Raw genomic sequence first — 14,456 nt, 5'->3', positions numbered from 1 at the left:
AAACTAACAGATGTGGCTCATGCAGAGTAAAGGACTTCTGTCCCTTTAAAATGAAATGCGTTATTCACATGACTGAATTATCTGGCTACTTGAAACAAATAATGTGATTTCAATTGTTCCAAAATATTATTCACAAAAATTATTCATCACAGATGTGTGGCTCTGAAAGGAATATCATTATAGAATTGATTGGAGACAACAGAACAAGAAGCAGGCATCGTACTAGAGGGCTGTTCTGGTTTCTTCTATGTTGCTGTAATAAAATACCTTAACCAGAAGCAACTTACTGTGGAAAGAGGTTTATTTCAGTTCACAGTTCCAGGGCACAGTCCATCATCGTGGGCTAAGTCACAGCAACAGAATTTTGAAACAGCTGGCCATAGACAGGAACAGGAAGAAGATAAGGTCTTCATGATCACTCGCCTGCTTGGTAGTGCTCAGCACAACTTGTCTTTTCTAGTCTTCAACAGCTCAGAACTCCCATCAGGAGAATGGTGCACACCCACAGTGACCTGGGTCTTTCCCATCAAATAACCTAAAGACAATCTCCAGTAGACATGCCCACAAACCAACCCGATGTAGACAGTCTCTCATTACGACTGTTTCCCAAGTGGCACAGGGGCGTAGGACAGACACCTAAGACCCCTGACGGTTAATGAGTACCATACAGCTTTCCCTAGGACACCGTCTAGTTGGGTACAGTCCCCAGGCTGAGAAGAATCCTGTATGCGCGAATCATCATCCTTCCCAAGCAATTGCATCCCAAGCAATTGCATCCTGGGAGCCCATCCCCTGCCTCAATACTCACAGCACTGTGTCATATCTACTTCTTCATTAACGGAGAACTTGGAACTCAGCCAGCCAGTATGAAGCTGCGGCCAGTTTGCACCAGCCGTTTGCAGCCCTGAAAGGTCACACCGCTTTCCAGCTTTGCGCGCAGTGACGTCACACCGCAGACCTGAGGTCCGCTGCCCTGGGACTGCATTCTCGCTGCTGTCAGGGGATTGGTTGTTTAACATTTCCCAGCCTCCTCCTGGCCTGGCACCACCTCAGACTCGGATGTCACTCGGCAGCTTGTCTTCACCACCGCACCAGGCTCCAGAAAAGAAACCTGCCTCTCCCATCTCTCCAGATGGCCCCATCCACCGCATCTCTCCACACTCTCTGACTGAGTCATCCGCCTGCTGAGGCCAGCCAGGATCCTTCAGAGCCTCAGCCAGGGCCAAAACCAAAACCACTCATGCCAATATTGTCAGATCTGCAGCCACGTCTTGCACTGCCGTGCAGTTTGGTCACAAATGCCCCCTCCCCACCATCTCATTTCCCTGCCCCGTCACCCCCGTATCACTTGGAACTTAAGCAGCCACCCCACTGCTCCATAACAATCACCCAATTTCTCTCCAGCCCCACCCTTGGGAATACTTGTTTCGCTTCTCCTCCCGGCCGCCATTAAAATTTGACTCAGCAGCATGAGGACGCCGAGTCACTCCCTCTGTGTGTTTGTCTCCAGCGATAGTTACTGTCTGGTGATAAGAACAGCGTATAGAGGATGTTAGAATGACAGGCTTGAGCCTGTCCCACGCAGAGAGAAAAGAACAATGGAGTTAAGGGGCTTGCAAAGGAGAAGAAAACTGCCCTGAACACCAGGGAGGCCGAGGTCGGGAACCCATGAGAGCGATGGTGTCCATGGTGACTGTTTAGATCAGGAAGGTGAATATGCACAGGGTCTAAGAATGCCCCCCCCCATGAAGTGTCACAGGGAAGCCCGTTCTTTTGTATCTAACAAAAATTAGTGGCGATAAACAGACAAGGGAAGAGTTAAGATCAGCGGAAACTGCGGATTTCAGTGAAGTCGGGAAAAATCTGGAATAAAAGTACTTACAAAGTGAGGCTAGAGGCAGGAAGTGACAGCAGGTGCACAATATAGAATCTGAAGCAGTGTGTGGTCAGTGAGGCTGGGTTTCAGCTCGGAACCCAGTTAAGCTGCTAACTAGCTGAGAAACTTAAGGAGATCCCTGGAACTTCCCCATTCTGAAAATGTGTAAAAATGTCTTTTTTGTGAAGTTACTGTGAGATCTAAATGAGATACCTACCAAGTACCTGGTATAATGCCTAGCAGACAGCACTAAGTAACTTGTTCTCAATTGGATGCACCTGCTGTAAAACGTGTGTTTGGGCTCACTGCATCTTTTCAAGCTAGGTGTATCATATCTATATACATAGATGCTAGATTCTGGCAGTTAGTTAAATATTATACTTTATTGTATGTGTGTGTGTATGTGTGTTGTGCAGTTGCTGTGTGCATGTGTGTACAGTTGCTGTGTATCTTGCAGTTTGGGGGTCCAAGAGCTCAGCACTGGCCCTCGTTGGTGCCCCCCTGACTACATCTTGATCAAGGCCAGCCTAGGATACATGAGGCTATATATTCTAGATGCAAATCCTTCTTTAAATGGGTAGTTTTGTTTTATAGAGGCAGGGTCTCATTATACAGCATTGATAGGCCTGGAAGTCTCTGTGTAAACCTGGCTGACCTCAAACTCGCAGAAGTCCACCTGTCTTTGCAACCCAAATGTTAAAGGTACAAGCTGTCATGCTTGGCTTTAAATACGTAGCTTCATAAATGTTTTCTTCTAGTCTGTGGCTCTTCCTTTATCTCTGCTTATGTATACTTTAAAATACTAGTGCCCAAGGTATGTGCCCTGAAATTCTAATTCACCTGGGGCTGGATAGGGTGCCCTGGGCTGGTGTATCCTTACAATCCCCTAGGTGTCTGACACACAGCCAGGGTCGGGACCCATATGGAGAGGGAGCGTGCTGAAAGGAGCTCTGGATGACCAGCAGACTCTCGGGAAATTTTCTTACCTTGTAGCTCCGTTCCCCAAGCTACAGAAGTCTTTGTGGAGCATGTGGGATTCTAAAGCTACTTTCTCTCCAACTTACTGTGACCCACAGATCCAGCACTTCCCCAGCTCCACTCCAGCACGTCCACTGCCCTCTGGCCTGTCCCAGGTGGTGGGCATTTTATCAGAGGAAACAGCTTGTACCCAGCCTCTCCTCTTTTGTCCAGAGGACTTATCTGCTCTTTAATAACTCCACAGGCCCTGTGCCCTGCCAAGTCTCCAAAGCCCCTTTCATATTATGTTTTTGATAAAGAAAACCATTTTTTCATTTTTTTTTCTCCTGATTCTTACCTACAGCTCTGTGGAGAGCGGGTAGAGGCAGGATGCCCTGTGCAGTTTCGAATGTACTTGACTGCAGATGAAACAAAGTCAAGTTATTATGCCCACAGTGTCTAGTCAGTCAAAGGCCCAAGAGAGGCCACGAGCCTCAGGAGGGGAAGGGTGTCAAACTTGATGGGTTTTTCCTCTAGGTTTATGTTGAGTTCTCTTTTAATCTGATTAGAACTGAACTCACAGGGAAGGGGTAGGAAGAGGCTCTGTCAGTCAATCCTACACTCGCCAAGTTGGTAAGGTTAGGCGTCACTCTGTAGGCATGGAGCAGGTCAATGGCACAAGCAGATACATACCTTAGTCACGCAGCAGAGACAGGATGAACGTAGAGCCAGATGTGCACATGACGGGTGGGACGGACAAGAGATTATGGGCTTGGGCTCCAACAGTAAAAGGCAAAATGAAGTCTAGAACAACGAAGGTCTGGCTGGGTGAAGGACAGTGAGGAAGACAAGCTCCCTCTATCCGAGAAAGGCCATGTGATTGATGAAAGAATTTCGAAATATTATTAGAACAATGGATTTGACAACATAGCTCTGGTAACAGAAAGTGAGGATCAAGATAGAAAACCAGCAAGGAGGACCACACAGAACCCCTGTGGGTGCTGAGCTCCTGTGTGGGCAGAGCATCCCCTCCATCCTCACCTCACTACAGGAGGCCGGCTTTGTCCTGCTCTGGGAGAACCCAGAGCCACCGGCAGAAAGAACTTCCTAAGTCCTGCAGCGCTTTAGTAAGGACCAGAACTCAGACCCAAGATTGGAGATTTGAGACCCAAAATTCTTCCTTTGGACCCTTGAAGCCGGAAACTTTTGCAACAGAAATGGGTTGATGAATTGTTACCAGTTCACACTGGTCATTACAAAAACAGACAATTAAAATCTATCCCGATGACTCGGTAGGTTGACACCTGCCACTAAGTTTGATGACCTGAGCTTCATCCTTGGGATCCACATGGTAGAAAGAAGGAATAAACTCCCACAAGTCATCCTCTGACATCCAACAGGCACTATGGCACACTCATGCCCAGATAGACAGACAGACAGAGACAGAGAGATGTTTTTTAAAGCCCATGACACCAAGTGTATTTTTCTTAGCATTTATCATGTGGCTCAGCATCAGATGAGGGCAGATATGTCTGGCCTGTAAGCACACAGCCATGAGTGGTTGAGTATAGTGATGAATGTGGACCAACATAAAATAGTAAAGATGAGATGATTTTATTGCATGAACTTTGTACTTGACAACATCATGATACAATGTCAAAGGCTGGACATACCTGCATACTGGTGTGTACTGTGTGCCTCCACCATCCTTAAGAGTTTCAGTACCTCCAACTTCTCATGGGGTGTGCCCATAATGATGAGACACAGGGTAGCATGGAGAGCCCCTATGGAGTCTGCCTTTCCAGCCTTGCTGGCCTGCTCTGACATCATGTCCTAATTACTGTAGGCTACCGCATCAAGGCCGAGGAAAGGGTTAGAGAGTCAAAGTATAGATATAGATATGGACACATATACATATACAGGTTCTGATGAGTCCCCATTTCATCTTTTGGCACAATAGAAAAAAGTGAAAAGCATACTGGAGATGAACCAGGAGAACTGGTGCTCTGTGGCCCCCTTTCCATGATCTAAGGTCATGCCTATTCCATGCCTATTCCGTTGTCTGCTTCCTATAGTACCTCTGTCAGTTTCTCTGCCACACTGGGATGTGAAAGGTAGGCTCCCAATAGGTTGGTAAGGAAATACATGAGCAAATACATACCTGCCCTCTGACCTGCGGTGGCCAGCTCTCTGAGGAGTGACCAGTTACGTATCTGCTGAAATCTTAATGAGGATAGCAGCCAGGCAAGTATTTATGAGTCTTTGGAAGCTGAAACTTGGTAAGACCCTTGCTTAACGTCAGTCTTTTTTTTTTTTTTTTTGGTTTTTTTGAGACAGGGTTTCTCTGTGGTTTTGGAGCCTGTCCTGGAACTAGCTCTTGTAGACCAGGCTGGTCTCGAACTCACAGAACAGAGATCCGCCTGCCTCTGCCTCCCAAGTGCTGGGATTAAAGGCGTGCGCCACCACCGCCCAGCTTAACACCAGTCTTTTTTTTTTTTTAAATATTTATTTATTTATTATGTATACAATATTCTGTGTGTATGCCTGCAGGCCAGAAGAGGGCACCAGACCTCATTAGAGATGGTTGTGAGCCACCATGTGGTTGCTGGGAATTGAACTCAGGACCTTTGGAAGAGCAGGCAATGCTCTTAACCACTGAGCCATCTCTCCAGCCCCCAACACCAGTCTTTATTAGTATTATGTTTACTGTACAAACGTTGGACAACAGCCCCTGTGCAACTTCCCACCGGATGTATTAGGGGCTCCTGTTCATGGTCGTCATAGCAACTAAACTCTTGAAGACTCTTATGATATGCCTGCATTCAGCTGTGAGACAATAGCCCAATCCAAAAAAAGAAACAAAAGTCAAAAACCCCACTGCTCGTGTGGGTCAGGACATAAAGGCACTTGCCCTCAGGCCTGATGACCTGAGCTCCCTCCCTTCTTAGAGCAGAGAATTGGTTCCCATAAACTGACCTCTGACCTCCACACATGTGGGCACACACAAAAGATAATTTTCAAGACTCGACCAAATAAATACCATTATAATGTTCATTTTACAGATAGCAGCACTGAAACCTGGAAATGTTAGGTGACTTCTGTAGGGTTACTTTGATCCTCTTGGTTCCTGAGCCCATTGTCTGCAAACAGCTCGAACAAGACTCACACTCCCAAATCCCAAACCTACCAGGCACAGAAGCCTTCATCCCCTCAGCTCTGAACACAGTCAGACCTGCGGGTCAGTCATGAAGCTGTCTCCTAAACTCAGCATCTTCTGGCACCTGTCACCAGCTAAAAGAAAGGTGCTGTCCCTCCACTGCACAGGGCTTGATTGACAGCCTCGGGAGAAGAATGTCAGTTACTGGTTCAGAGAAGGTCTCGATAGACATTTGCACGTTTTTCAAACTGCTGATAGTGAAAACCAGTTTCCTCCAGAAACCCAGGGAAACTTGGGGTTCTTTCACATCTTCTGCAGCCCCTAGTAGAGTGGACAGACAGTGGCAATGGGACAGACAGACCATTCACCCCAGGCTTAGAATGGTGGGAGCTACTGCTGAACACAGGAAAGAGCTCTGAGACAGCGCGCTTGATATCTCTGCAAAGAGGCAAGACCTGGGAAGCAATTCTGAATGCTGCCAGAGCCAACCAGGCCTGGACCAGAAGTCAGGACACCTGAGACTTCATTCAGCTCGGCCTCTCAGCAGCTCGGGGTCCTTGGACAGGTTACCCCCTCTCTCAGTCTCGGTCCCTCTTCTATGAATTAAGGAATTTGAATTAAATCACCCATAGTGACAGTTAGGATGAAGTAGAACTAAGTGGGGGGAAGTGTCCCTTGTCTCCCCACAGCATACTCTCATTCCTGACTATTTCATAGCGTCTGAGGACCGGCTATAATTAGCCTTACACTTGCACTGTCTTGATGCAAACCCTGCTCTGTCATTTACTCCTTATGGGACTTCCAGTTGTACTTATCCTAGAACATTCCAAACAGGTGGAAATTACAGGCATTCCAGAGTATTAATTCCTCAGCCTTTGGGGAATCTAGGAAATGGCCCCAGGTTAGTCAACTCTACCTGTGAGCTACCTCATCCTTTTACATAAACCTTCCCATAGCCACAAATAGAAACCTGTAATGTGGGAAAGATAGGTGAGCTCTAGTGACCCATCTAGATCTTGGACTCATCATCTTTAGGTGAATACAATAAAGATTTCAGTAACAATCATTTTGAGGGTTATGATGATATATGCAAAGTGCTTAATAGAGCCCATACACAGCACTATGGCCAGTAATATTCACTTTTATGATTGTTATTACCACACTGGCCTGATGAGATGAGAGGCTTTCTTAATGAAGAAGACCTCACCAGCATTCCAATTCTGAAGTCCCAAGTCTACCCCTAGCAAAAAGACTCAGGAGGCAGGCTTCCTGTGTGCGTGTCAGCAGGTGGACCAAAGGGAGCACACTTTTATCCTTGAAGGTATCTAACCTAAGGAATTATCTTTTCTTCAGGGACAGTCCCCTTCTAAAATGGAAAATGATCTGGGCCCCATAGCAAAGTGATAGCCTGGCATACAGAGCAGCAAGGTACGGAACTACCAAATGGCCATGGGATAAACGGCTGGGGAGGAAAGCCAATGATTAAGAGTTAATGCCAACATCAGGGGCCTGAACTGTGTCACCTGGCTCTGACTGGCTGACCACAGCAGCTCTTGAAGGTGCCAGTTTATCAGCTTCTCACATGGGCCCACTCCTTCTATCACCTGTGCCCAGAGACTGGCCCTAAGGGGTCACAGCCACCCAGAGGAATCAGAGAGCTTCCAGCGTTTTCCAATGCACTATGCAGGAAATGAGAACATTGGACAGAGCTTTGTTAAATGGCTACACATGAGTGGGAAGGAAGAAAGGAAGCAACAGTGGAGAAGGACGAATGGAGAGCAGACAGGAAGGAAGGGCAGACTTTCACAGCAGCAAATCGGACGTGGGTACCTGTAAGTCACAGAGACTGATAAAAGGCTGCCTAGGCCATGGAGATGGCGGCTTCTAAGTACTAACTGAGACACCACCGGGTAAAGGGTGGCATTCGCACGAAGAAGAGGAAATGGCAGGAAACTGAACGGACCCTCCGTCTGCTCTCGTCCTAGCTACAGCACTGGCTGTGCTATGGAGAAACACGGCACATCGTGGCACCCTGTGATAAGCCACAACTGACCATCTTCACAGATCTAGCCAAAAAGTTCCTTCCAAAGTAACTAAACATAGATTCGCAACTTAAGCTTAAATGTATATATTGTGAGGGAACTCCTTCAGAGGACACATGGACTATTAAAGTCAAATCGAAAGTCTTTATAGCTGGCCAGTGGCTGCATGCAGAGCTCACCCAAATCGTGTGAGGCTTATAACACAAAACACACATCCTGGGTTAGCACACTTCAGGTAGCAAAGACAGCAAGAAGCAGAGCTACTGAAGTCAAAAAGCAAGTAGAGTAATTAGGGACCTCCCCAGCACACCCTGTTTGGGCAGGTGGATTGGGTCTGTCTTTGTTCCTGTTTTGCCAGGCATTGCTGTCTAATGTGCTGGGTTCCAAGGCCTGAGGGTTTCTACCAAGGTGTCAGCTGTGCTGAGGTCCAGGGGCCTGTAACCTTCATGCACAAGCAAAAATTTGTCCTAAAGCTATTCACTCTTTTTGTTTTAGAATACATTCACTGAAAAACATTGACCATATTCATATATCTTGAGACATGGATTTTAAATTGGTCCAGTTTATAACTGGTTATTTTATGTGTATATGTGAGAATGTGTGTGTAGGCATTTGTGTATGTACAGTGCACATCTGTGCGTTTGTGTATGTACAGTGCACATCTGTACATTTGTGCATGTACAGTGTACATCTGTGTGTTTGCATATTACAGTGCACATCTGTGCATTTGTATATGTACAAGTGCAAGTCTGTGTTTGTGTATGTACAATGTACATCTATGTGTTTGTGTATGTACAGTGTACATCTGTGTGTTTGTGTGTGTACAGTGCACATCTGTGCGTTTGTGTATTACAGTGCACATCTGTGCGTTTGTGTATGTACAGTGCACATCTGTGCGTTTGTGTATGTACAGTGCACATCTGTGCGTTTGTGTATTACAGTGCACATAGGTGCATTTGTGTGTGTACAGTGCACATCTGTGCATTTGTGTGTATACAGTGCACATCTGTACGTTTGTGTATGTACAGTGTACATTTGTGTGTTTGTATATTACAGTGCACATCTGTGCATTTGTATATGTACAAGTGCAAGTCTGGGTTTGTGTATGTACAGTGCACATCTATGTGCTTGTGTATGTACAGTGCACATCTATGTGTTTGTGTATATACAGTGTACATCTGTGCGTTTGTGTGTGTACAGTGCACATCTGTGTGTTTGTGTGTACAGTATACATCTGTGCGTTTGTGTAAGTAGAGTGTACATCTGTGCGTTTGTGTGTGTACAGTGCACATTTGTGTGTTTGTGTGTGTAAAGTGCACATCTGTGTGTTTGTGTGTGTACAGTGCACATTTGTGTGTTTGTGTGTGTACAGTGCACATCTGTGTGTTTGTATGTACAGTGCACATCTGTGTGTTTGTGTGTGTACAGTGCACGTTTGTGTGTTTGTGTGTGTACAGTGCACATCTGTGCGTTTGTGTATGTACAGTGCACATCTGTGCGTTTGTGTATGTACAGTGTACATCTGTGTGTTTGTGTGTGTAGAGTGCACATCTGTGTGTTTGTGTATGTACAGTGCACATTTGTGTGTTTGTGTGTGTGTGTGTACAGTGCACATCTATGTGTTTGTGTGTGTACAGTGCACATCTGCACATGCCCATAGAGGTCACAGGGCAACTCCAGTAGCATTTCCAGGCTCCATCTATCTTTTTTTTTATTTTCCTTTTGATTCTTGCTGATCTGGAACTCAGCAGGCAAGGCTGGCTGACCAGTGAGTTTCAGGAATCCTCTTGTCTCCACCTCCCCACTAATGGGACTATAAGGACAAACTACCATGTCCAATAGTGAGCATTGCTTAAGCCATGATTACTAACCATAGCACAAGCTAACCACAAGAAAAGCTTTAACGCATCAAGTGAAAGAAACTGTACCTCCAGTAAGCTCCGAAATATTTTCACAGATGGCGATTTCAAGAAAAAAGAGTAAACAGGCTATTTATGCACTTAATGATCCAATTATTAAACTCAACCTTGTTTGGAATCAATTCTCTATTAGGGTAACTTGTTTTCTTCTTATTTAAATATAGATACATTGGTACCGTGGCTTGGAGGACTTTGGGGGACTTTGTTACCTACACAACTTTAATTGGAGTACTGTCAGGTTTAATAACTGATGGTGTCAGGCTCTCTCTGACTGATGGTACTAGCCGCCCTTGAACTAATTTGGCGGAAAAATCATAAGTCTCTTCTTTGACACAAAGAAACAGAGGCATCCCAGACAAATTGCTTTTCTTCCAGACACATTTGTAAAAATTGCCTGGGTTTTTGTGACAGGCAACGGGGTGACCAAGGTTGCTCAGGTAAGAGGTGGTGGTGGTAAGGTGGGAGGGAGATGCAGCTGGATGCATCACGCCCTGAAAGAAAACCCACAATTTTCTTGGCTACCTAATAACATTGGGAAGCGTGCATGATGACAAGTTCGCTAGCTCTAGCCCCTTCAATTTGAGGCTAGAAAAGTATTTCTTGGGATCCAGAAACCTGCTTCTCAAAAGAGCCAACTGAGATGGAGACAGTTCATCACATGGCATGAAGAAAATAGATGATTCCAACACAAATCATACTATTTCCCTCTAAAGTTGGGTAACTTCTCCTCCTGTCCCAGTACCAGGTACATTTCAAAAAGACTAGCCACCTGGTAATATATGCAGTCCATCTTAGCCCCACCAGAAATGTACTAAAGAAACAGATATCCCATGAAAACTAAAAGACAGGTGATATCCATGCAGCAAAATGCTATATTTGGTGAGGACATTCTCAAAGACATGCCTGTGGCTCAGCCAGCACTGACTCCCTCTTGTGGCTGGGGCTTGGAGGATAATAAACAGCAAGCAGGAACTGGATGGCGAGGTGAAGAATCACATCAGCCCATCCCACCACCCAAGTGCAGCCCTGCAGGTCCTAAGACTGAAGAGCTAGAAATTCCTTCATTAACCATTTGCATTCATGGGCCAGCAAGAGGGCCCAGTGAGTAAAGGCGCTTGCTGCCAAGCCCCACAACCTGAGTTCAAGCCCTTGGAACCAAATGGAGGAAGAAGAGAACTGACTCCTGAAAGGTGTGCTCTGGCCTACAAATACACACACACATACACACACACACTCACACACACTCACACACACACATACACACGCACAAACACACATACACACTCACACATACTCACACACATTCATACACACTCTCACACACATACACACACACACTCTCACACACTCACACACACATACACATACTCACACACACATACACACACTCACACACACATACACACGCACAAACACACATACACACACTCACACACACATACACACACACACAAAGCTTTAAGACTGTTTCAGAAATTCTGGCGATTTTCAATGAAAATTCATTTAGCAATTTTTTATGAACTGGCCACCAACTCAGAAGCAATTTGCAAAATCAAACATTCTAGCACATTACAACTCAAAGTTATACTAATTTGATACTTAGATACTGAGAAATGAGAGTTATAAAATACTTTAAATTTTCATTTTCTGTAATTAAACTATTGTTTCTGTAAAAGCAGAAAAATTTATGTGCACAGTAAAAATGATGCTATTCATACCTGTCTTAGTTAAGGTTTCTATTGCTGTGATAAATCCCTGGGTTTTAGTAAAGAAAGATCATTCATTCTCAATAGTAGGAAGCTTGTGCTGATTGCCTTCCCAAGTACAATGGTTAAAGTGTTTGGAAGTCAAACATGGTGAGGCCTATCTATAATCCCAGCCCCTGGGAGGAAAAGATGGTGGTAGGATTATCATAAGTCAGTGGATAGGCTGGTCCACAGAGGGAGTCAAAGACTGGCTAAGGCTACTGTCCTCGCTAGCTTTTATTTGTCAGCTCTAATCAACAGAGAGTCGCCTGGGAAGCGGGAGTCTGGGATTGCCCAGAGCGGACTGTCCACCAGAGAATTTCTTTGATTGACATGAGGAGGTCAAGCTCATGGTGGGCAATGCTACAACTGGGCAGGTGGTCCTGGGATGTAAAAGAAGGCCACTAAACATGAGCCAGAGAGAGCAAGCCAGGAAGCGTGTGCTCCATGGTTCCTGCCTCAAGGCTTCTGCCTTGAGTTCTTTCCTGACTTCTCTTAAAAATAGATTGTGAACCAGGCATGGAGGCACAAGCCTGTAATCCCAGCACTCAGGAGGCAGAGACACGTGGATCTCTGAGTTAGAGGCCAATCTGGTCTACAGAGTGAGTACAAGAATAGCCAGGGCTACACAAAGAAATCCTGTCTTAAAAAAAAAAAAAATTGTGACCCGGAAGTGCAAGCCTTTCTCCCCATGAGACTTCTTGTCAGTGCTTCATCACAGCAACAGAACCAACCTTGAACACAATGACACCCCTGTCTCAAAAGGTCAAACAAACAACCAAGCTATGTTTCTAGGAGGTAAGGTTGGAAATGTCTGTAATAGGCTTAATTGTGTCCCATGCAGCCGTTTGCCTTGTAACAATGTTTCAGTCAGTGACAGACACTTATGTGACTTTAGTCCCAGAAGAACTTCGTAGAGCTGAAAAGTTGCTATTGACTGGGACACGCAGCTGCTGAGCTCTGTAATGTCTGTCGGGCAGCGTGTCTGTGGTGGCATGGGTACGGAACTACTACTCTGCCGGCAGGGTACACGCATGACACGTATAGCTGTATACAAATCATGATGCTTGACAAGGCTAACAAATAGCCCCATTACTGCCTTCTGCTTTAGGATGCACTACTTCTTATCAGTATTTTAAGGTTCGCCCCTACCTATGAAAAGAAAAGTTTACAGCAAAGCAGCACGCCACATTGGGCCAGCAGTGAATGCAACCAGCATTCCTTGTGCCTCTTCAGTTCAGCATTTTCTTCTGCATTTGATAAGTCCCGCATTGTTTTGTTGACCATGGCCCTATGTGTAGTAAGCTATATTACACATATCTATTTGAATTTATGTATCCGCATGCCATATATGGGCTCATGACCTAGGTGTGTAGCAAGCTATCCCAGCTAGGTTTGGGCAAGCACACCACAGTATTGACACGGCAAGGAAATCACCTAATAACACATCTCCTGGGGCGTGTACCCATCAAGTATGTGACTATAATACAGTTTTGAAGTTTTGGTGCTAATAGCCCAGAGATCCCTAATATCGCCTCTTAAGACTGTCAGGCACCAAGATGTTAGCTGATCTCCAGAAGCCCACTGCCTGTTTTGTTTGTCCCTTACAGGAGTGTGCTATGCAGAGTTTGGAGTTCGAGTCCCCAAGACTACGGGATCTGCCTACACCTACAGCTATGTCACTGTTGGGGAATTTGTGGCGTTTTTCATTGGCTGGAACTTGATCCTGGAGTACCTGATTGGCACGGCAGCTGGCGCCAGTGCCCTGAGCAGCATGTTTGACTCCCTAGCAAACCATACCATCAGCCACTGGATGGTGGACACAGTGGGCACCCTCAACGGCCTGGGTGAGATCACGTCAACCTCTCTCCTAACACGCAAAGCCATGAGCAAGATGGATAGATTCCCCTTTAAGAACACAACTTGGAGGCTGGAAAGATGGCTCAGTGGGTACAGTATCTCCTGGGCAAGTTGAGGACCCCAGTGTGGTATCCCCAGAACACACACATTCTGATTTGGAAAAATATGTCAGAACTTTAAATACTTCTTTTTGTTTATAAAAGGCAATTCTTCACTCTAAGGAATTATTCTAAGAATACATTATACATAAGATTCTCATCCCAGCCTTCTTTTTAAAGAATACACAGCCCTTATCTGAGATACTTTGACCTGAGTTTTTTGACCTTGGGGTTTTTAAAACTTTGGAATATTTATGTCTACAAAATAAGATGTTGGGACTGACCATTGACACCCAGGTCTAACACAAAATTTATTGGTTTTTCATATGCCTCCTAAATACATAGCCTGAAGATAATATTATTCAATATGTTATACAAAGCTTCATTGTATGCATAAATCTTATTACTTGGGGCACTGCGGAAAGCACTCAAAAATTTTCAGATTCCATAGCATCTCAAATTTTAGACTTTTAGGTTATGGGTGTTCAATTATAATAATTTTGAAAAATTCTTCACTGGGACAGATGGCCATGTGAATTGTGGGTACATATTATATGCCTGACAACTAAAAGGATGACTGAGGAGGATTTCACATAGACTGTGTATTAATATGCAATGTAATGTCACATATCAAAGACATAGACTGTACTGTGCATGTGTCCTGCCAGTAACTATATGAAAATAAACTAATGCAACCAAAGGGACTGGGGAAACTCCACCAGCAATTTCATTGCAAATTTTCTCCCACTTTTTCTAAATAAATGTTTTCACATCCAAATAATATTTTGGAGGGGGAGTTGAG

The 14,456-nt window shown here is 45.1% G+C and overlaps 1 protein-coding gene across 2 annotated transcripts in view; it reads left to right on the top strand.

Moving 5' to 3' along the window:
• Nucleotides 1-14,456, top strand: part of Slc7a14 (solute carrier family 7 member 14) — a 111,100-nt gene that overhangs the window by 57,569 nt on the left and 39,075 nt on the right. For both annotated transcript variants that reach the window (XM_057757145.1, XM_057757146.1), the window contains exon 3: nt 13,307-13,543. In XM_057757145.1, the coding sequence (XP_057613128.1) occupies nt 13,307-13,543 (237 nt within the window). The remainder of the gene's footprint in view (nt 1-13,306; nt 13,544-14,456) is intronic.

Source organism: Chionomys nivalis, chromosome 24, assembly GCF_950005125.1.
Source record: "Chionomys nivalis chromosome 24, mChiNiv1.1, whole genome shotgun sequence".
NCBI lineage: Eukaryota > Metazoa > Chordata > Mammalia > Rodentia > Cricetidae > Chionomys > Chionomys nivalis.
The sequence above is the reverse complement of the archived record's forward strand: the minus strand, read 5'-3'. Positions and strand labels throughout refer to the sequence as shown.